The 24,886-nt window shown below is 43.4% G+C and overlaps 1 protein-coding gene across 1 annotated transcript in view; it reads right to left on the bottom strand.

Annotated features, from left to right (window-relative positions):
* LOC310879081 (protein unc-13 homolog B-like) overlaps positions 1–20,874 on the bottom strand; it is a 109,776-nt gene extending 88,902 nt beyond the window's left edge. Inside the window, exons 1-2 of the mRNA XM_083793513.1 lie at positions 20,701–20,874; positions 6,757–6,786 (exon numbers count right to left, since the gene is read on the bottom strand). Of these exons, the coding sequence (XP_083649639.1) occupies positions 6,757–6,786; positions 20,701–20,722 (52 nt within the window). The 5' untranslated portion in view covers positions 20,723–20,874. The remainder of the gene's footprint in view (positions 1–6,756; positions 6,787–20,700) is intronic.
* Positions 20,875–24,886: the final 4,012 nt, after the last annotated feature.

The following is a 24,886-nucleotide window of genomic DNA, read 5'->3' as shown; positions in this document are numbered from 1 at the left end:
GAGGAGGGTGGCACTCGGTGTGTTCGATATAGGCACGCTGACCGCCCTGCCAATACAGACTAATAGGCGAGTGCGCTCCCGGTGTGCAACTGTGGATTTCCCAAACGAACCCAGTTTGAAAAAGTAGCCGGGGCGCTCGGATAAAAATGCTTTTTATTAAAGAACGCGGAATGCAGCAGTGCTAATCGCTGGTGCAGCAACTAACTAACACCCGTGGGACAGATTGTGAGTACTTATATTTGAAATCGGAATGTTTATATATACACGTTTTGATTGTAAATGTAGCGTAAAACAGGCTGCAGTTGCGTCATGACTCATGATAATCATCATGGCAGTCATGTTTCAGGGCTACTAAAAGACCATCCTGCATCCCGGAAACTCATTACATTGAAAACCTATTTACATCACTGATATGGTTATGCACAAAATACCTGCTATGTACAGTATATAGACACACACACACACACACACACACACACCAAAGGGCACACACGCAAACGGGCACATACTGTATATAATGATGCATTTACCCCCCAGTCTATGGGAAATAACAGACAGGCATCAGCTGTTCCTTTGTGGAGTAATCACTTGCACTAAATGTTTCTCCTGGTTGCCGCGGTGACAAACCGAAACATTTACTTTGCTTTGCACCCGACCAGCAGATAACCAACCAGCAAACCAGCAGATAAAACAACCCAACCTCCCGACACACACACCACACACACACCAACCAGCAGATAGCGTTGCTGTCAGGCAGAAACCTTGTTGTATCTCCATATTTTGACTTTTTAATGTTTTCTTTTTTATATATGTAAATTAAGGCCAAACTTTGTTGTGCCAACAGTGTTGCATGAAAGTAGCGATAATGGCCAATAGTAGCAACAAATAGTTGATCTACACTCTCACAACGTATTGTAAACACTAACTTGTAGATATGCCATTTGACTGTGAGCTTGTACTTTGGATCCATTGGAACCATTTCCTAAAAAGTAACAAGTTTACAGCATTGGGGGGGGGGGGGGGGGGGGTACAGAAACAAGTAGTTTTATATAAATATAATGGAAACCAGACGTTTTTTATTTCCGAGTCAGCGCAAACGTCGATCACTCTCTGCTGATTTTGATCGTCTGCACCTTTGTTAAATTGACGCACACACACACACGCACGCACACACACACTACTCTCTCTGTCTGCCGCTCAAATTAATTAGTCTCATGTCGCGCAGCTGCGTCTAGATTCTCCCGGCGGATCCAGCCGGGAGCTGCCTTATGCCATAGAAAGCATATAGGTGGACCCCAGGCTATAATGTGGCGCGAGCTTGTAGATCAGCCATTTTGCTATGAATGCAGGTGCGCCTGAAAGATTGTGACTTTCCCCCATTGGCGTGCCTTGGGCACAAGACGCATGGAAAACCACTGCAAGCTAGTTTATTTTTTGCCCTTTAAGAGCTCCATTGAAACCAGACCTTGCTGGCTCCCCCAGCTGCGGCACTGCCTTTAGACAGGGGCCGTCTGTCTGACATGCATGTCTATGGAGTGACGAGAAGCAGGCCTGATTAGCATCTCCAGAGGACCGCATCAGAAGAACACAGCCATTACTACAAAAGGAGGCCTCGGGATGCAAAAGCCTTTCTCTAAATTAGATAGTCCGCCCCTTGTGCCACACTCAGGGGGCTAGCTCCCATGAATAAGAGCGATGCGATAAGAGGGGAGGGAGCACGTCTACGATTATATCAGAGGCCACTTAAGGGGCTGTGGTCTCTTTATAAGAGGAGACGCACGCAAACCTACCATAAATTGAACCGATATGATCTACGCTATTAGGAAGGAAGCAGGAACAACTGTCCGCAATAACATAGAGCAGATGCAGTGCAGTACAGGCGCACACACACACACACACACACACACACACACACACACACACACACACACACACACACACAGGGCCTTTAATGACACCAAAGCGTGCGTGACACACACACAAACACAGGGCCTTTAATGACACTTAAGCGTGCGCGCAACACACACACACACACACACACGCAGGCATGCACAGTATACTGACTGTAGTATGCCAAGTCACTATGCCCGATTCTGACCTTCTAATCTTCTGGTGGGGCGACATATGGGTGACACAGGGGGAAAGTGAATTACCACCCAGGCCAGCACCCTGTGCAGATTAGGGGATTGATTCAACACGGTGCATGTGACTGGGCCGGGTGCTCTCCAATTAACACAAAATGGCCGGGGATTGTACGCGGGCAGGGAGGGGAGAGATGATTTGGTAAGGTTTAAAGGTTAGAGTGATCTCTATAGTGTCAATGCTCTGGTTCTAGTCACTCCTACAATACAGGTGGGGTTATAGAGCGTCGCAGTCCCGCCCCCTCGAGAGACCCAGGAAAATAAATCTGCGTTCATTTTCCCCTCAGACTTTTCAGAAAGTATTTATTTAAAAATAAGTTTATGCCACGGACAAACAAAGAATTAGAAAGTAGAAGAAAAAAAAAACGGCAGGTTACAACACTTCTTTTGTTTTTTTTCCTTCTTTGTAATTATTTGTTTGGTCCAAAAAATGGTGTTTGTTTGTCATGATTTGTCACGACTCGAGTTGGCTTCGTACGACGCTTAAAAGGTCTTTAAATAAATACTTTGTGAAACATCTGTGGGAAAAATGCATTGGGATTAATTTCCTGGGCCTGGCGTCGTCATGAAAGGGGGCGGGACTGCGACGCTCTATTTGGGGCTTCTGTTCAGCAGGGAGCTGAAACCATTAGGGGACATTTTAGAGATAGAAAACTCTTAAGCTGCGTTCAGACTTTGCACTCGCGCAACTTCTTGTCTTTGCATTGACTTTGTTATGTAATCACGCCACTCTAACCATCCAACACCTCAAATGAAACCCCTTTCCCAGAATTTGGCTTTGAATTTGGCTTCGCGCACACACACACACACAGATGCTGCAACCAGTGGACAGACGGACGCAGACGCGCGCACACACACACACACACACACACACACACACACACACACACACACACACACACACACACACACACACACACACACACACACACACACACACACACACACACACACACACACACACACACACACACACACACACACACACACACACACACACACACACACATACGTGTGTAAGTACATTTGCCAGCAGGTGAAATTCTGAAGGTGATTGATTGTGGGATGATTGATGTATCATTCTGTGTTCCACCAAGGTTCTGTGACAGTATTCAATGTTCACGGGGCTCCCACTTCCCAGTTCAGTGTTTTTTATAATGAGTTTTCTCAATACATTATAGTCAGGAAGACTCAGGTGGTTGGAAAGCTCCCATTTAAAATACAAACCCTGCATCAATGTCGCATGCAACTTATTGTAGACATTCTAATAATAATAATAATGGGGAATATCTCAGGCTCGTAGGTCCAAATTGTCTTCATTATTGTGAATCTCAGTTTCTTTCCTTGCTAATCATCAGTGCACCTGCTCCTCAAATACACGTGCAGATACCAGAAACCAATTACCAGTGACTAATAGTTTTGGAACTATGACAGCTAGTCCCTCACTGGTCACTCACATGGTAGGTCTGGAACTCACCTATATGCTTTTTATAGCATAGGCAGCTCCCAGCAGGATCTGCCGGGAGAAACTAGGCACAGCTGCTGGACATGAGACTAATTAATTACAGCGACAGAGACAGAGAGAGGAGTGTGTGTACGTATGTGTGTGCGTCAATTTAGCAAAGGTGCAGACGATCCGAAATCAGCAGAGAGTGAGCGTAGTTTGCGCTACTCTATGCCGAATTGAAGTGGACTCGGCCCCAGACGTTTGGAAATAAAAACGTCTGGGTTTCCGAGGCTACCCACATGGTCACTCGACTGTATTCTCAACCAAACGTGACGTAACAGAAGAAAAACAGCACAAACAGCTGATGCAGGGTGTGGCGTAAGTGCAATACAAACATACTGTACATCATTCATAGACCAGCCCTATGTAAACACACACACACAGGTCCTTTTCCTTAACATGGAGTGGGTCAGGCAGTCAGCGTTATCATGAGGAAGCAGGGGAAGAGTTGGCCAATGATAATATTGAATCGTTAAGTCAGGGGAACAGACTAAAACAGACAGGACATGGGAAGGTATTCATATCATAGCTGAGCCTGGCTGCCCCCTCCAAGTATCATCAAGTATCACCCCTCCCCCCAGGCCATACAGCAGTGCTTTCAAACTTTTTTACACTGCCCCTTACAAGTGCAACTTGGCTCTGATCCAGAAGACAAGTGACTAATGTTTACATTTTGGCCTAGAGCAGCTCACCAACTTATCGGGTATTATACCCGATTGTTTACCGTAGGCCAGGTGTCATAGGTGGAAGGGGGGGGGGGGGCAGAGAGAGAGACAGAGTGAGATAACAGGGGCTTATGTCTAGGATCACAGCGTCAGCAGGGATATCTTGAGACCAATTGTGTCTCCGTGTCGTCGAGAATGTTTTTCACACTATAAAACTAAACGTCCGAAAAATATACCACCACAATGGCATTGTAGTTGTGTTTTCCAACATGTATGCAGTGTTGTTTTTGGCAAGAAAAGTCATAGTCTCTCTTGAATAGTTTTCATTGAGTTTTAGTCACATTTTAGTCAACTGGAATGTCTTAGTGTTAGTCTAGTTTTAGTCGACTAAATATTAGGAGTGTGCTGAAATATCGATATCGATACATCCTCCCGCGATAAATAATCAATATAGATTACAGTATCTATGAATTATTTTTGCGTGTTTAATAGCTTGTTTCAAGTTCAGCTCATTCAATATCTTTTTTTATTGATTGATTGAAATGAATACTAAATTAGCTAGCAACGTGAACAGGTACATATTTAGGCTATATTTAGGCTATATTTTAACACAGAAAGGTCCAGGGGGCTGGTTTCCATTGTGGTCCACTGGTCCCATGTAATCAATTCACCAACACCACTTTCCCTGTGTGCGTCACGAAGGTTCAACATGTTGCAACTCATGTGTGAGATTCGAACAGTTTCACAGGCCCTGCTCGCTCACCTCTCATAGAAAATCAACTGCAGGCCAAATCTGAAAAGTCCTTAGGCCGCGTGGCGTGGCCCAGCTGAATACACAGGGTGTTCTTCTCTAAAACGCTCATCCAAAACACCCAAAGTTGAAAGAAATTAAAATACATATGTAGATTACAAACGCTGGACGTGCAACCGAGCAGCGCGGAATAGATGCTCAGCAGCGCCTCGTCACGATGCTGGCGTTTCCATGCATAGAATAGAAATACAACTTAAAACAATTCAAAGCATACGTGGCAGGAAACAATGCCTTGGTGGACACAAGCCGTATGAAATGCTTTTATGTTTATGTCAGTTCATTATATTAAACAATCAGTGATTTAGGGCGTCTCCCTAGGGAGGTCCTCGAGGCACGTCCCACTGGGAGGAGACCCCCCGGGGCAGACCAAGGCACAGTTGGAGGGGCAACACATCGACTCACTGGCCTTGGAATGTCTCGGGATCCCCCATGGAGGAAGTCACTAATGTTGCTCTGGAGAGGGAAAGTCTGTAACACTCTGGTGGAGCTGTTGCCCCCGCGACCCGACTACGGATAAGCGGTTGAAGATGGATGGATGAATCAGTGATTTACCAGCTGCTGAGCAATCTATGGGAAACTGACCTGGGTCTATATAGGCTTGTCCCGTGCAGCTTTCTGAAGAATGCCTAGTTTTCACAGTTGCTACACTTAAAAATATCAAACAAAAGCGTGTGTGTGCTCTCATCAAAAAAGACAAATCTGGGACTTTGAGTAGCAAAACGCAGCCATTCTTTATGAGGGTCAGACTGTGTTGCCTTTGACTTCCTTCCTGCCACCACTGTTCAGAAACGTCACAGGGCTTACGTGGAATATGCGCGAGGCCAAACACCAGAGGGATTTATTACGGTGGTGAGGGGATAGGGATTTGGATTTAGCCAACACTGATCTAAGCTCACCTCGGGCAGTGTAGAAGGACAAAGGATCACACAATATAAAGACGTCAAGTCATCCGGGCCCAGTGACTAGACAGAATTCGATTGGATTAGATATGACTATAAGTGGTCTGTTGCCAAAATAAATGTGGCAGGGGATGGAAAATTGGTAATAGACTAGAAAACTATTATGTTACAAAAAGGTCAGAGAAGATTTGTAGCATACCAAGCATAGGACATTATTTTTTGCGCAATCTGGCAAAAGGTCAAATGATCAAATTGGTGAAAGAAGGCCACAACAGCTAGGAATCTTAAAGATGGAGTGCCATGATTTTTTCCACCCTAAAAACATGATCACCAGATTTTTTTCAAAAAGCGTACAGTATTTGTTAAAATGACGTTTTCATGCGGGCACCCCCACCAGTTCATCAAGTAAGCCTGGTGGGTGGTGATCCACCTGAACTGAAGCCGCACCCACAGCTGTAGTTGTATGATAAAGGGAGAAGGGGCTGATAGTGTGATGCCACTATATTACTGTTTTTTTCATTGGCACATTTGACTGTCAAGGTTTCAGCCTCCAGGAAGAAACCCTAAATACAAAGGGAAGACATCATTGCAGATAACCACACCAAGGGGTCTAATGAAGTAATTTCACCACTTAAACACGTGGAAAATTGGAAAAAGTACAAAAATCACAGCACTCCATCTTTAATGCAATATAATCAGTTATAAGGTTCGTGACTCAAAACGCATCACATACCTGGAGATCCTTGGAGCTTGGCTTTTTTCACTGCAAATAAAAAGAGAAAATAAATAAATTAGCCAGAAGATAATGCATCATCATAGTTTTTCTGTATTATTATTATCATTATAACTTTTTTTTAGGTCAGCAAGTTGGCATTTTCTTTAATCATTGTGCAAGGCAAGCACATTTCCGGACCAAGAATAGAAAGAAAAGCTGGCTATACGTCATGCTAGCGTGAGCGTTGCTTAACCATGAGGAAAGAGGGACATTAGATGAGGCCTGACAAATTCATTAAATATACAGACAAACAAAGCATGTGGCGTTGATGAGTCATCACGTCATCTCTGTACCACACGAGGACATACACACCATCCTCATGTAGTTCTGGAGTATCCCCCCCACCCCCCCCACCCACTCCCCCTTTTTTGCCTTGTGTCTTTGTTAGTTGTTATTTTTTGTACTGTTTTGTTCTTTTTCTTTTTTTTATGCATACCTATGTTTCGTTTGTCGTTTGGAAAAAAAAAACAAAGTAAAAAAAAAAAAGACGCTTTGGAGTTTGGACAAAACCTCGTACCCTACGTTTTTTAACAGCGGGAGACCTTAGAGACCAACGGCGAGCGTCGCTTGAATTTCATTGGCTATCGCCCAATCGCCCACTATCGCCGGGCGACGTCGCTCAAAAGATTAATTATTTTTATCTTTTCGGCCGACGTTCCTCCGCCCACTTTTCGACCATCGCCTGTTCGCCTCTATCGCCAGTAGTTGCCGGGTCCCATTGACAAATAATGCACTTCCGGAAATTTAGCTCCATTGGATCCTCAAACTACTGTCTACTAAAGCAACCAACTCCAACACCTCTCCCACTCTCATGAAAGTAATTGACGATATATAAAGTCACACAACACCAACTTTGATGACGCAGTATTGCTTTATGTTCAAAATATATATTTTCTTTTCAAGAAATTTAGAAAATCTTAATTTCCTGAAAGATTTATATTAAAAAATTCCTGAAAAATGAACATTTTGGAGTTAGGCGGTTTCTTTCCGACAGCAGAGATATACTATATGTATACCCATACTGTATATAGCGGGAGACCTTAGAGATATACACATATATACATACACATACAAATGTATTATGGTCATGATTCACTAGGGTTATAGATGGCTTGATTCTAGGCTTAAAATAATCAATAGAAATGTTTATTTTTTGGGAATCTCTATGGGAAAAATGGCCGCCACTGCTATGCTCTATAGCGCACCTCACCGCTGTCTAGGGATGTTTACTGCTCTATCAAAAAAAACAAAAAACAAAAAAACAGGTTATTGATACTGTATGCCGCCCAAGCTATTGTTGCATTGCATGATGATGATGCACCTGAATGATGATGTGATTGGACAACAAAGTACTGCTGCACTAGATTACAATAATTAAAAGGGCAGACATTTTTAATACCGGCATCAAATACCCAATTGTTGTTTTTTTTAATTAGTAGACATCATACTGTGAAAGTTCATAATTCTACATCCCTACATGCCCGTCATACTTCCCTCATTTCTCCTGAAACGTACATGATTACATACTCCGCCACTCCCGACTTCATATCCCATTTTGACCTGGGAACAATTCTACAAATGTCTTCTAAATCCTGACACTTTTCTGAAAAACCTATGTTTCAATGTCAGTGGTTCTCAAACATCTTCATGTCAAGGACCCCCCCAAAAATATATGTATTTGGCCGCCGACCCCCCCCCCCCCATCTGAAAATATGTTGTTTCAGGGACCCCCCCCCCCCCAGAAGCAAATATTTGAGTTAAAAACGTTCGCTGTGAAAGAATATATTCGAAATTTGTGCCACTTTTTCATAGAAATGAGCTATGAGCTTGTAGATCTGCTATTTTCCAATAGCTAAAAGTATAACATAATGCTTAAAACACCAAAATACCACGGCCTATGACAGCACACGGTCATAGGCATTGGTCTAATGTCCATGAAGACAATGAAAGTCTCCTTCGGACTTTCCCGAGTACTGTAACTCTCCATCAACAACACACCCAAAGCTAACAACGCAACGTCGCAAGGTGCTCTTTTTCCTGGCGTGGAAACATTACATTCAGCTGTTGCTCTAAATGTTATATGTAACCTCAGGCTCCACATAAACCTATAGGCTGCACTGCAGTTTCTCATAGCTTCATGTCGTGGCTGATTACCTTTATAACTCTGAAATTAATACAGCTTCTGCTCATCAGCCTGATTCTTGATTCTTGAGCTGCTGTGTGTGGGAAACTTTCCTAAAATAACAATGACACTTTTTTCAACCCATTCTGAACGGGAACATTATGTTATACTTTAGCTATTGAAAAATAGCAGATCTACAAGCTCATAGCGTGCCACTGAGTGGTGCGCTACGAGCTTGTAGGTCTGCTATTTTTGAAAAAAATCATGAAAATGCAGCACGAATCTTATAAGAATATATATTCTTTCAGAGAATGTTTTTAACTCAAATCTTTCCTGGAATAACATTATTTTCAGATGGGGGTCGGTGGCCAATTACATATAATCTTGGGGGTGACATTTTTTTCAGAAAACTGTCATGATTTAGAAGGCAAAATGTGTTAAACTACAATCTGAAACTGATTTTCCATAGTACCGACACATTATGCGTAGAGCATAATTTATGCCCCAATAGATTTTCCATAGTACTGATGCACATTATGTGTGCAGCATAATTTATGCCACATTGTAAAGTTCACAGCACGTTGCATCAGAAACGTTTTTTGTTTAGCCACTACTCGACACCGTTGTGTGCCTAATAAGAACAGTGCTAAAACAGGCTTTAGTATAGGACCGGTTAGCCCCTCCTATATTCAGCTATAGTGTAGATTGTAGTCTTACACATCACGATCAAGTTCAGTTGTCATCTTACATGATTAAAAACTATTTTTGTATCATGGTTAAAAGATAACTTGATAAGTTGACAAATTAATTCATGAAATAGTATTCATTTTTTTATCGGATGATGTACGACGACAAGAGCGCCCCTCACTTCACTCGGGTGTGATTTTTGTCCTACACATACATCATATGTATAGGAGCAAATCAGCTATTGTTGTCCTATAAATATTAAATTTCCATTGACAATGAATGGAGAATTTACATCATATGTACATCATGTTATGTCATGATGATGTACGATAAGAGTGATTTTTATTGGGGGTTTTTTATCCTGCGATTTTGCAACCCAGTTTTTTCACCCAGCCCCAATTATCGAATGTAATCATGGGCGCTACACTTCCTCCGCCAACCTGGGGGGGCAGTGCACTGACCTATGCATGAGTAATCCAAGCTGCTTCTTTTCACCCGACAGGGGGATTTTCCCTGGCCGGACGTAGCACGTGGAAGGAACACGTTATTCCGACCAGTTCCTTTCCCCTCCATCAGGCGCCCCGGCTGGCCAGGGGGAGGTAGTTTTAGAGACCAGGATAACTGCATGTTTTTGTGAGGGTACCTACCCTAGGAGACACGGGGAGAACATGCAAACTCCACACAGAAAGGCCCTTTCGCAAACCCAGCCTCGGGCATGGGAACTGATGACGTGGAGGAGGAAACACGGCCCCAGCACCCACAGCGTCCCCTGCGAGAATCGAACCCAGGACCTTCTAGCCATGAGGCGACAGCACTACCGACTGTGCCACCGTGCCCCTGATTTTTATTGTTTTAATGGACTATTTTATTTTATTCGTTTTGTTTTTGTTTTCATGGTTTTGATTTAGTTTTATGGTTACTAGTGCACTGTTTTGCTGTTGGTAGTCATGGCTGCCAGTTCCCACCTGACGTTGTGTGGGAGTTCAGACCGCTCCAGACCATACTGAATAACCGCTAGCTTGCATAACATCTTGAGGCTAAGACTGAAGTCTAAGACACACAGGTCATCAGAGTCTCCTCCGAAGAAGGTGACACGATCTCCCACCATGCAACACCACGTGCTACACATCCCAGACGGGCCTTTCCCCTTGGGCTCAACCCGACTCCAGACGGTTTTAGGATTTAATTTCCACATATCATTGAAGTCCTTCTTATCGTTGCGGCCACCAACTATGTACAGTTCTCCATTGTGGGTAAAGGCTGAATGCCCCCAGCGTCCATCAGGATGATTACGTGGATGATAACGTGTGATCAGCCAGTGGTTGGTCTCTGTGTCAAACACTCTGATCTGATTGTGAAACCCCATCGACCAGGAGCCCAGTCGAACTTGAGACTTCTGCCTTCCATAGCCCCCGAATACAATCATGTAACACCCGATGATGGTGGCAGAGTGATGCTCTGAATGAGGTGGAGTTAATCGGACGTTGATGAAAGACCAGACCATCGTGGTGGTGTCCAACTTGTAGAGGTCATTAGTGGAAGACCACTGGGTCCGTCCTCCGTGAATAAACATGACCTTCCCCGAGACACAGGCAGAGTGGTTGTACCTCGCCATTGGAACATCCCCAGAAACCTGTGGTCTAAACCATCTGTGAGCGTCGACGTCAAAGGCATAAAGCACGTTGCAACGGGGACTCCCTCCCCAGAGGTAGACGGCGTATTCGATCAGCACAGCCGTGTGGTCCTGGCGCCCGGAGGGAACCTCAAGGTGACGTTCTCCCGACCCGGCTGTCACCGGAGGCAACTTCCGCCAGCATAAAGACGCTGGGTCGAAGACGTTCACACCAATCTGGGTCGTGTTGCCTTCGCTGTGTCCTCCAAAGCAGTACACCTCATTCCCCACCACTACCGCAGCATGACCGTGTCTCCACAGCCCTCTTTCCAGATGTGCCGTCCAGCGGAGCATATATCGCACCGTATAGAATCAAGTTGAATTGTCTCGATCTGAAAAGTTGCTGAACGGCATTTTGTTCAGTTAACATTTCATTTAAAAAGGACGTGGTTGTGCCGACGACATTGTGATGTCGCCGTGTGATGTCATTATAGTACAGTCCAAAACGTCAGTTCAGTGACCATTGAGCTCTGGCTAAAATGTTTCGAATATTGATTTGACTTCTGAAGAGATTCACAGTAACCCAGGTCCCTCACACATGGACCTAGTACCTGTTTAAAGAGATTCATTGTTTCAGAGCCCACGTTCCGCATATACTGTACATACTGTCCTGGACACATATTATTGTCTCCTGTTTAACCGATCCCATGCCACCATTGACTAAAGCGCTGTGGTCAGAATGCCCCCAAAAAAGGCCACGAACACCACCACGTGAACCGACCCTGTGAAGTAGTAATAATCGTCCATTTTCATGACACAATGGATCACCGATGCCCAGCACTAGAAACGCTAATATGCTAACTGGGAGGTGGCGATCATATTTGAGGGGCGCTAGCTAGCCCCTCCTATGTCCAGTTTGTGGTGTGTGTGCACAAACCTTGTCCTACACAAACATTAAATTCCCATGGACAATGAATGGGACAATTTTACGTCAGTGTCTGAGCAAATAGACTGTCTATTTTAAGTTCAGTTCAGTTCAGTGACAATTAATGGACAATTTTACGTCAGTGTCTGAGCTAATAGACAGTGTCTATTTTAAGTCATGATGATGTACGACGATAAGAGCGCCCCTCACTTCACACGGGTGTGATTTTTAGATTACTCAGACTTTAGCCCCTTTTCTGCGTCTATACAATGCAATAATGGTTCTGGGATTGTGAGGTTCTTTGGAGGGGATTAATTGCTATTGCTGCTCCAGCATTATGACTGTGTACAGGCATATACTAAACCAGTGAAACGGCAGATGGAGTGGATTGGATGGCTGAAGCTCACAAACGACATGATTTCCATTACCTACTTGGCCGCCGACCCGCATCTGAAAATATGTCGTTCCAGGGACCCTCCAGAAGCAAAGATTTGCAAAAATGTTTGCGCCACATTTTCACGATTAAAAAAAAATAGCAGACCTACAAGCTCGTAGCGCGGCACTCGGTGCCGTGCTATGAGCTTGTAGATCTGCTATTTTATTTTTCAATAGCTAAAGTATAACATAATGCTTAAAAATTACCCAAAGGGGTTCCCGCCCAGAATGGGTTAATGTCTGGTTCTCTGACATCATGTGGCCAGTCTATGACATCATCAGTCATCTATGATGTCTAAATCAGGTACAGTATGATTCCATATCTTGGCAAGGTTTCAGCCCCGATCCAAACACCTTTCATTTTGATTATAAAACAAAAAGTTAAAGATAACGCGAAACGCCATATTCACCCAGAGCAGCACGCTGATGTCATCAATATGATGCCATAGACTAGCCGAGACCCTACTAGACCCTAGACCAGGGGTTCCCAAAACCTTTTCATGTCAAGGAGGACCCCCAAAATGATACTCATTAACCTGATTTGAAATTTGAAATATGCCAAGGGCCCCCGGTTTGACCTGAATTAGGCTACGGACCCCCATTCAATGGCATGTCTATCTCTGAGACCCCCAATTTATATTGTAAACATTAATGCTAATGTACAAATGGAACCAAATGGACCCGTTATGGTCCATTTGTACACTACAGACCCATAAGGCTCCATTTAGCTGGGGACCCCTTGAACTCCCCGTACCCCACTTTGGGAACCACTGGCCTAGACCATATACAACGGACCCACTCCGACAACGCGTATTGCATAAACGGGTGGCTGGGGCATGCGTTTGCGTCATTCTTGACTTCTCGAGTAGGCCGGTGCACTAGTTATAAAACTGAGGCCCTTGTTGGCTGAGCAGTTTGTGAGATTAGCCCCGGACAAACAACAGACACACCTTCTAGACGGCTCTGCTCCTACTACTGCCCTACAGAGTCTCACGCCATAAAAACACAGCGTATGACTTTGGAGGAATTGATGAGACAGAGTCCCTTGAATATATAGTATTTCAGAGCAAATGTTTTTAACTCAAATCTTTGCTTCTGGGGGGTTCCTGGAACAACGTATTTTCAGGTCGGTGGTCGGTGGCCAATTACATATGTTTTTTTGGGGAATGTCATGGAATGACATGAAATATTGAGCACCACTGATAAAGAAACATAGGTATTTCAGAAAACTGTCAGCATTTAGAAGACATTGTTTTTATGGGTTGATGATGGGTTAAATCCCTGGCTGATGCATAAGAAATACTGCCTCCCTTCTCTGCAGTCAGCATTTAGGGTTAGTCTAGGTTAATCATGTCCAGGTGGTGTACTTGTACATCAGGGGTGCCCAAAAGGTAGATTGTGATCTACCAGTAGATCACACAGGCTGTGCAGGTAGACCACATGACATACCCCTAAAATAAATAATTTAGATAAAAACTAAAACTATTTTTGGCATCTCCCAAAAGTGACTTCACTTGATTAATAGACAAAAAGGTAAGCTCAAAACAAAAAATGCAATACTTTGTTTTCAAGAGTGTTTCGCACAAACGTCAATATTACAAAGTTATTTCTAAATTTCCATTCCAAGTGCGTTTGCCTAATATGTAACAATTTTCAGCAATGGGATAATATATATTTTTGGTGGGTAGATCTGGTTGAGCTGGTCATTTTGAAAGTAGCTCTCAAGTCTAAAAAGTGTGGGCGCCCCTGTTGTACATCAAGCTCTAGGGAAACAGCCAGGAGATACCAGTAGCATATTCGGGAAAACCCAAAACTCCGGTTCCGTTTTGGACAAAATGTCAATACGATTCAAAACGATTGCAGATACACCTGAAAAAGTCTGTGTGGACGTGGCCTTAGTCCAGTCCATTTGCCAGAGTCAAGTTTGCACTCTTCAGACATTCTCCACAGCGCATAAAAAGGCACACAGACAGACAGACAGACAGACAGACGATTACAGCTGGTATAGTCTGACTGGTATAACGGTCAGGTATTGCATTGTTCCCAACTGGCATCATTCCAGACTTCCGCGCAGATCTTCACCAGGCTGGGTTGCCTACCTACAGTACCAGGAATGTGTCGTTTATGGGTCAGCTATCAGCTGTCAGCTATCAGGACACGAGGGAGCTGCAAAATCAATAGGTGTCATCCATCCTCCACTGACCTCCAGTGAGCATGAAGTCTCATGAAGGATTTCTGGACACTTATCGATGTCCCAACAATAACTTGGCGTCAATGGTGTGTCAGGGCCATTAGAGGTGGGGTACAGGCTTTAGTTTAGATATACAATTGGTCCGACTGTCATGAGACAGAGAACCTATAACTCAAACCCTAACCAAACCCTAACCGCAAGCACGGGGACAGCGCATGTTCGCCCGTTGTCTCTGCATGTCGGTCCGCTGGTGTGTCTAATCTGCGTGTGTGCCTCCCTAGGAGGTGGAGGCTAAAAAAAGAACAGGAAAAAAGACTTGCACTTCTAGGACCTAGGAACTTCCCGCTTACACATTCCTCAATGTGAAGTGGAAAAATCAGCCATTGTAAATGGGAAGAGAGGACAGTGTGAGCGTGTGAGTTTTCACTGTTTCCATCGAGGGCTTTCCAGCCACTCTGCTCACTCGTAGTCACTGGGACGTACGAGTGGCCTATTTGTCCCCAGCTTGCATGACGTTATCCAAGGAGGTATAGCAGCAAACAGCACGGAGGGCAATAAACGAAGTAGGGGCCATTATGGAAACTGATGCTTATCTTAAGTTAAGTTGCACAGTACTTTCCCCGGCTGTCAGGTGGTTGTTTTCTTATCAAAACCACTGTGTAAGCAACAGGTGACTCACCACTATTTCTATAACAAAACCTCATTGATTATTATATTTGTGCTGCTGATGGTGGTAATATCATCATAATGTGCTTAAATATACGGTGAGTGCTGCGGGAAATAGAGAGTATGCACATGTATTACTTCTCCACCGGTACACGCAACCCCTCATCTTAGCCGGGGAGCCAGTCACCCATAATTGGACAGGACCTGTGATGTCATGCCGTATACAGGTTTAATGTTTGTCTTTAGTTCAATGTTTGTTTCGTAAAACATTGACAATGAAGGGAAATGTTACGTCATAATGTGCCTCATTACGTCATATTGTCTCTTTATTGTTAATGGCGTTTAATGTTTTGTGTTGGCACCGTTTGTTTTACATCACCATTACATCACCTAATCATCATGAGTTAAGACTTTAATATATTAGCGCCCCTCACTTCACACAGGTGTGATTTTTTTCTATTAATTTGGTCATTAAGGTCCACTAAATGAGAGGCTTGCTCTGCCATGAACATCGCAAAAACAAGTTATGGCCATTTTTGTATACCACACCATAGACAACCGATAGAGGGTATGCGCGTGACATCATCGTACCTGGAAGAGTGTCAAAAAACTACTTTCTGGCCTTGACAGCCCATTCATCCAAACAGAAAAGTCCTGTCTGATTGCATTAAACAATGTTAAACTCACCAACATTGCAGCTGTACGAAAAGCTTGAATTATCCTCTATCTGCAAAGTTTGTGTTTCATAAAAATCCACCATAGAAACGTTATGAGCTACTTTCTGTCAATAAATGCCCTGCACTTGTCAGAGTTTGGAAGTGCTTGTTTTCAATAACATTTCGGTGCCTCCTGCATTATGTGACATTTAGAAACAGGTGGTACGCAGGACGGTTTAGTGATTTCCAACGAGCGCTTCCAAACTCCAACACTCCATGCTGCTCAATGTTTTCCCACTAAATCTAGATGAGGGGGGCGTGCCCTGATAGGAAAATCATGCATGTGCATACTCTCTATATAAGGCAAACTTTTCCAAATTTCATCATGCTTTAAGTAGCATGTGACATGCCAAACTAGGGTGTGTTCATGATTCTGAATCCATTTCCAAGCATTAGTTTTACACAGAAAAAACTCCTTGGCCTAAAAATGCCCATAGCAGTCATCACAATTCACAAATGTGATGAGGTCAGCACATTTTGGGGCACATTTGGCCAAAATGCAGGAAGCGGGAACACAGAAGTACTAGGAAGTGAAGTCACATTCCTCATGACGACAATGGTGCGTTTACTGTGTTAGCCTGGAAACTAGATGAATCTGCCACAGGAAGAAGGGAAAACAATCACACCCGTGTGAACTGAGTGGTGCAACTCCCCCCTCCCCCCTCTCTATCTCTTTCTCTCTCTCTGTCTGTCTGTCTGTCTCTCATTAGCAGGCAACAGTGCAGCACTATCTCTCTCTCTCCGTTTCTGGCACAACAGCGCCACTTTTGCCCCTACTGCTACTCAGTCACACACATAGGTTAACAGTTTAACACGGACATTGCTGCTCCTTGGAGTGGTTGCACCACCTGGGGAGATGGGTCTGGCACTCCTCAGTTTGAGTTACATGTCACTCACCAGAGAGTTTTGGGTGACCAATCAGAGCCTACTTTATTCAAAGCGAGACTTTTTTTTTTTGCTGTGATGTTGGAATTTGTTGGTAATCGACACTTGGAAATAAATCTCCCACACCGAAGTTCCAGAATAATATCTACACGCAGAGATAATAGTCTGGCCATGCCAGGCAAATGGTGTGCATGTATTACTGTATATGTGCAGTAGGCCATTGGGCCTGATGAGGTGGAGCCTGTGGCCAGAGAGCGAAGGAGGATGCAACAGATGGCCAGGGAATTACTGCTACAATCTCTAAGCGTCCTCTCTCTCTCTCTCTCCACCTACCTACCTCCCTCTCTCTCTCTCTCTCTCTCTCTCTCTCTCTCTCCTCATAATTCCACTACTACTGCCTGCCTAGTGCCTACTATTACTAGGCTCAACCACTCTTCTGGCATTTGTTCAAAGCTTATCTCTCAATTATTTTAGAACTGTAGTGAACTCGTCTCTCTCACCCAATTTCAAAATGTTTTTTTTTTTTTTTTACACTTACACACACACACACACACACACACACACACACACATTGTGCAAGTCTCAGTTGTCAGTTGAAAAGGCTCCACCATATAAATATATCTGTCACTGGCACTGCACATACTCCTGCGGGCTGGGGGGAGTGTTGGGCGGGAGGAGTAGGACGAAGGCTCTACATCCTCCCTGTGTGGCTCCTCGCTGGCAGGTGAGTCAGTAGGATACAACAGAAAGACTAAATTGTCAAGAAAAAGGGGTAAAAGGCAACGACAAAAAAGTGATTCAAGTATGAGACTGGAACTCCCCACCATTTATCCAGCTTTTGAAGAAGAAGCCACGCAGAATTTTCCTCCTGCCAAGTCAGGTCACACTGGGAATTATTTGCATAAGGCTAGTTTAACTAACTAGCGCTACTACTGTTTGGGTTGTGTTGTGATGTGATTGGAGGTGTGCCACTGTTGACTGTCGGACAGCCAGCAGACAAACTCTGCATTGTCTTCCTAAAGATGGACTGATCCATAGTCAGTTGCTGAAATTCAATATAAGTCCCAAGAAACCTGCTGCAGTAGAGATTAGGAGCACTGAAAACCATAGCACCTCATCAGGCCCACTGACAACACTGGTTGGCTGCATTAAGGCCTTTAGCTACCTTCCATAAAGAAACCAAACGCCACTTCCAATAGCTGGACGGAAGTGCCTGGGCAAACATTTTCACCAGAAACATGAAAACATGAAACCTAGTATTCCCTTTTCTGGGCATGTCATGCATTGCATGATAGTGAACATTCAGCAGAAAAAGAAAAATATTGAGACGAAATACATTGGATTCAATGTACCAACACCAGGTAGTAGGTACCATGATGTGTCCCTACTGGTGCATGTGTGCGCGTGTGTGTGTGTGTGTGTGTGTGTGTGTGTGTGTGTGTGTGTGTGTGTGTGTGATCCATGCGAGCACAGGATCTGTCCACCGACTCCACTCAGCCCTGCCCTGATCAACAGAGTGTGTGTGTGTGTGTGTGTGTGTGTGTGTGTGTGTGTGTGTGTGTGTGTGTGTGTGTGTGTGTGTGTGTGTGTGGGGGGGGTTCTCCCACACGTGTACTACTGGAGGGGCATCCAGATAAAGACATCACCATGGCGATCAGCCTGTCCCCCCTACTACTACCAATAAATAAACAACATTGTAACAGTGATACAGGGGAAGGGATGAGTCATATGAGCCAATCGCAAAAGCCCGGTCTGAACTATAATACTGAGGTCTACTGTTATGTTCAGGCTGCCTAACAAACACAGCCCAACTGCTTACAGTTGGCATGATAGTAATCAATACATTGATGTTTTACGTGCAATCTCTCTGGTGGAGGATCCCATTCAGCACAATGACTGACTCCTAATTAATATGTTGCTATTACATTTTCGAATTTCGCATCCAGCCGCCTGACTTGTTTCTTTGCCTTCTGACTCCTATAAGCCAAGGCTGTAGTCAAGAACATTTCAGTTGAGTTTAAGAGTTAAGAAAGGAAGAACAAGCCAAGAATCAAGGCAGAGTCCAATTCTCGGTTGAAAAAAAACACAAGTCTGACAAAGATCTAGTCGTCTCCTGAGACCAGGTCTCAGGAGAGGACTAATGCCCTTTTCCCCCTATTCTGTTATTTGAGAATTACTGTAGCTAGCTATTCACTCAAGACAATTGGACGCCACCTGTCGATCAGCCAATCGCACAGTGGATATTATATATATTGAAATTTGGGAGTAAAACAAACATTCTGGTTATTTCACAAATCCAGGTAAGCAGCATGCTGCAGTGCACATGCCTGCTATCAGGTTTATTACTGGAATGTACAGCAATTCATAAACATAAATGAAATGAATTAATTGTGCTTTTTACACCCTTTAACAGACTGGGAAGTGCGGAATGAGAATATAAAGGTGTAAGTTAAGATGTTCGTTAATCTACAGTATTTCACACACCTGCTTTATCAATCAAAATGGAAATGCTGCAGCTGTAGAACAACAATTTACTTAAAAGATAAAAGGAAGGCTTGTACGACAAATGGCAAAAATATCTAATCTATTAGCCAAAATGCCAAATAGATATGCTGCTATTGATTTAGTCAAAGATCTAAAATCTTTGAAATAATTTCAAACATTTAGCCATGCCCAAAATAGATTGAACGTGGTTCAGATGCTAACCTGTCCTGTAGGCCTACCTGTTGGTCTGCCATAAACATGGCTATGTAGTATATGTACACACATCACTCCACATTATATAAACCTGTACACGACATAAATGAAAGGAATTTTCATACCACTGCCCAGCAATTATGGAAGGTATGGAAGAGGATAATGGCCAACACTTTTACTGTGTTTGAGGCCTCCTATGGGACACTTTCAAAGGAAGTGATGGTATCTGTGTATGTTTCTGTTCAAACTGGAGCAATACATGTGTTGGAAACTGTACTTCACAGCTACAAAATATGTGTGATGAAGAAGCTGCAAGCCTACAACTTTATTAAAATAGCCATAATGACCCAAATAAGTTGAGAGAACATTCATTCACAGGTCCACTGACTCCACTGTTTGTGAGGGTCTTGCTATTTTTCCTTTTTGATGTTTCTTTATTTTTTTAACGTTTTATGTCAGTTAATAGAAAAGCTGTTAGTCTTATCTCGTCAGGCAGAAATTGGGATTTTATGAATTCAATGTCGTTTATTATTATTATTATTATTACTGTTATCCTGTAGAATTACAGTTAGGGTTGGTCGGTCGCTATATTCGCTATTAAACATAATCTTTCTTAAAACCCTGCTGCCATGCACAGTTAACAGCTGGTAGGTTTGACAGCGGCGTTGGTGCTTTTATGATAAATAAGATAACAGTCGTCCTATGTTTCTCTGTCGGTTGCAATTATACGGTAGAACAGAACAACGTTTTGAAAACCAATAAATCACGCCAAACAAATATTCTTTAATTCCCTATAGGGGTGTGTAGTGTAGGTGTGTAACTCACACAGTCCATAACCTGTTTTGTGAGACTGCACTGATTTTAACACTCGATCTAAACTCACGGGAACTTCACATTTAAACCACGGCCACCCACTTGTAGCATACGTTCAATTGAAAAGTAAATGACATTAAAATAAAAACTTACCCCTTACGCACAGCAACGACATGGTAAGCTCTTCCAGTGACAACAACCCAGCAGTTTTAAAATGTTGCAAAGCGTATCATGACATCCAGTCTGTCCGTGTCCGGTGACATTATAAAGTTCCCGTCAACTTTTGACGCGTTCTCGACTATTCCGCTGCGGTACTGGTGGTCTTTGGACGTCGGAAGCCGTATTATAATAAACACTGGGCAGCAGAGAGCAAGCCCCCTGCCGCGGGCACGCCATGATCAAATTGGACTAACAACCTGCTGGGGGGGGGGGGGGGCACTGATGAGAGGGGCGTTACCGAATCACTTGTGAGTGGCGTGTGACGCGTCCACTGAGGTTGCGTCTTTCTGTGAGCGGGGCGGAGCATGCGAAAGCCTCTCGCCAATCAGAATACAGAAAAGTGAAGCGAACAGGTGGTGACCTCCTACTCCTGGACACACAGCAGGACTGTCTGGTGGTGATGATGGTTGTGTGTTGACCGCTTTTCCCCCCCTTTTCTTTCCATAACCACATTGGAAATGGATGACGCACGACTCCCGGACCCTCCCAGAGTCAGACCGGACCTAAAGTGTAAAAAAAAGTTGGAATGTTCAGAAGCTAATCACATTTCATCAATCAATGGGACACTGTTTCTAATAAATTAGGAGGCCGATAGATAGTGTAAGCCTGTAAGGATTAATTTAATTGCCATGGCTTCTTCCCAAATCCCATCATACCCCCCCCCCACACACACACACACACACACACACACACACACACACACACACTCTCTCTCTCTCTCTCTGACTGGGGTACTGTCCTTTTTACCTTTATATCCAGTGTTTGCTCTGTGGCTGTGCCTGGTTCTCTGTCCTGCTGTGTAGGTTAGTTGTTTGCATTAAGCGCCATCTGCGCCTTTTGTTGTGCACAGGGCTACGAGTTTTTTACTCTCACAAACAAACCTTGGCTCATTTTAGGCAGTTTACGTTTAATTTCCGTCGTACGTAAATCAGGCTACGGAACTTTTTTAGAGGGTCACATAAGTGGCACTGGCACAAGAAGTGGAGAAGGGAGTGGGTCACCTTACAATAACGATCTAATCTCGAGGAGCGGTCATAGCCGTGTCATAACAACATCAACAGCACCCCCATGAGTATTCAATGAGTCCCTGCATGGCAAACTCAAAGTCAGCAAAAGTCAGCCTCACTGGCTCACTGGAGAGAGTGTGTGTGTGTGTGTGTGTGTGTGTGTGTGTGTGTGTGTGTGTGTGTGTGTGTGTGTGTGTGTGTGTGTGTGTGTGTGTGTGTGTGTGTGTGTGTGTGTGTGTGTGTGTGTGTGTGTGTGTGTGTGTGTGTGTGTGTGTGTGTGTGTGTGTGTGTGTGTGTGTGTGTGTGTGTGTGTGTGTGACTAACATAAACAAAATGAAATAAGAATGTTGACTTTTTAATTTAATTTAAATTCTGGAAAGTTATGTAGCCTCAATTTTATTTGCAAAATTTCTAATGTACAATTTCAGAAAACATGTAATACAATAAATCATTGTGTTAACTAGAACTAAGATGAGAGAACATATTACTCCAGTTTTATCATCACTGCATTGGCTCCCAGTGGTTTTTAGGAATGATTTTAAAATGCTTTTACTCGCACCTTCTTACCTCCGTGACTGCCTACCTAGATATGTTCCTAACCGCCCCCTCAGGTCCTCCACTGCTTGGAAGTGCCTACAAAATGTCTACAAAAAAATATGGCGAGGCAGCTTTCTGCGTTCCTACTCTGCCCTGACTGATTTGCTGCATGTTATGTTTTATTTTCTTCTATGTATTTACGCTTTTATTTTTTATGTTCTTTGCCATTGTTTTATCATCAACTATTTTATCAAACTATTTGCTTGTGTTTTATTGCTATTTTTATGTTCTGCCCTGTGGAAGCACTTTGATTTGCATTTATGTATGAAAGGTGATAAATACAGTTTATTATTATTTAATTTGTTTAATTATGTATTATTATTCATACATTTCTTCTTCTTCTTCTTCTTCTTATTATTATGTAAGTACCGGTAATCAACTGCAGAAGTTTCATGGTGATAACTCATTTATGTTTTTTATCCTATTCCTATCATAGGTGAAAATAAAATATTTGATATATTTGTTACTACCGTGGAAGGGACCTTGTCATATATTAATTTAGTTATATTGACCCTAAACAATATAATATAGGTATGGCTTTGCCCACTCACTTCGTAATTTAATCTTGCCTGGCTCATGGACTCAGGGCTTAAAGCAAAAAAAAAAAGACTGAAAAAGATTGTTTTGCAAATCTGCACTGATGCCATTAAATGACCCCTATGAAAGCCTCAGGACTGAAATCAGAACTTTAAGCCCTGTGGACTACAACATGACAAAAAAATACATTTTAACAAACCTGATACATATTGCCTTTAAATTTAATATTCATTCATTCATTCATTCATTCAAGTTTTATTTATTCTCGAAATTTGAGTAATTTAATATAGCCTATGTATGTCCCTTGTATAGGCTATAGTTCTCATATTCACCATTGTTGATACAGCATCATACAATAGGCTATAATGAGAACTATATATTTGATAATATATGGTATAAATCACTGATGAAGGTCAACATCAACTTGATCCCTATCTCCACGCAAATAGTGCGTATAATATTGAACTGTTTCTACCCGAGCAATCATAGAACACAATGCACAGATCAGCGGGGGTATTAGTCACCATGGCAACCCCACCATCCCCCTCCTCTCACATCTCCCTCCTCCTTTTGGGGGGGGGGGGGGGGGGGGGGGGCAGCTGCTCCCATGATGCTTTGCAGCAGGAAGCAGTGAGAATCTACATCAGGATGAGGAGCAGTATGCAGCCAAGTAGTAGTAACGTAAGGAAGCAGGGTGGATGCTGGTAGCAGGACTGATGGGCAGATAGATGGCAGGTTGTGGAGGTGTCAGTCACGGTAACATGGCTGATGTTGCCTCCAAAGTGCACACACGCTGCTCCTTCTGCTTGGGTGAGTCACTTAATTATGCTCTTTGACTCCTCTCCCCCTCCACCCTCATCCTTCCCAGGTATTCTATCTGCTTTGGCTGTAGCATTTTCAGACTGTTCTCTCCTCTTCATCCAGGCAACCACCCCCCGATATCCTGAATGCAATCTAATGCTAATGTGGGTTATATAGACAAGACAGACAGCGTACCAGACAGGCAGGCAGGCAGATGGGATGGGTGGATTTAAAGGGTTGCTGATCCACTCAGGTGGAGTGGTAACAGTTTGAGTATCTTCACACTATAGTAAGAGATTAACCAAATGTACTGTTCAGACATTAGCGTCCTTTGTGTGAGGGTTCATAGTTGTGTCTCTTCTATACATTTCTATGAGAGAGAGAGAGCATAGTGAAGTTGCAATGGTCCAACCTCTGTGTACATAGTGCTGGAGAGTTGGACATTATTGAGGTGGATGCCACGTCACAAACACACTGAAGAAGCAGACCTTGCTGCATTTTATTCATTGTGTGTAGCGTGAATAAATGCTAATACACTGTGAACAATGTGAGTAAGTGCATTAAAGGGACGGATAGCCTATAGAAATGAGAGGACTGCCACATCGTCATAGCAATGTCAACAATGGTGGCATTCACCCCCAGCGCACTGCAACACAATACACACAGTCATGACAGGCACATGCACGATATGTGACAAACTCTCTCATGAAGAATCAGCCTATAGTTTCCTCTGCCCAAACAACCCACTGCCTTTATAATAATCAATAGATGAGAGATATCTTGTGAAATCAGCCCAGTAAACAACTTTTATCAACAGAAAAGATTCTGATGTCCCTAATTATATTTACTTACAGTAGATGCTCTGAGCACTTGACAAACGTTGCAGTGACTTACATCACACTACTACGCCATACTCAACCTGCACTTACTGTACACTTAGCTTTCTTGTCAACCAACAATTTCCCAAATCACTAATCATTCATCTCAACCGCAACAGGTTTCTCTTGCTGACCCTGGCACCTTGAAATTATACACTCAGCAGTTCAGAAATGTACGGCAGAAGCATCATGTTACGAACTGTTCAAGTCTAGGGGTTTTACTGCCCGTAACATGTATGAAAGAACAACAGGGCTCATAAAAGAGTATCTGCTTTAATACTCAATTCACAGAATAAGTTT

The sequence above is a fragment of the Protomyctophum parallelum genome (assembly GCF_964188405.1).
Source record: "Protomyctophum parallelum genome assembly, chromosome: 21".
Classification (NCBI taxonomy): domain Eukaryota; kingdom Metazoa; phylum Chordata; class Actinopteri; order Myctophiformes; family Myctophidae; genus Protomyctophum; species Protomyctophum parallelum.
Note: the sequence above shows the minus strand (reverse complement) of the source record. Positions and strands in the feature narration are given on the sequence as shown.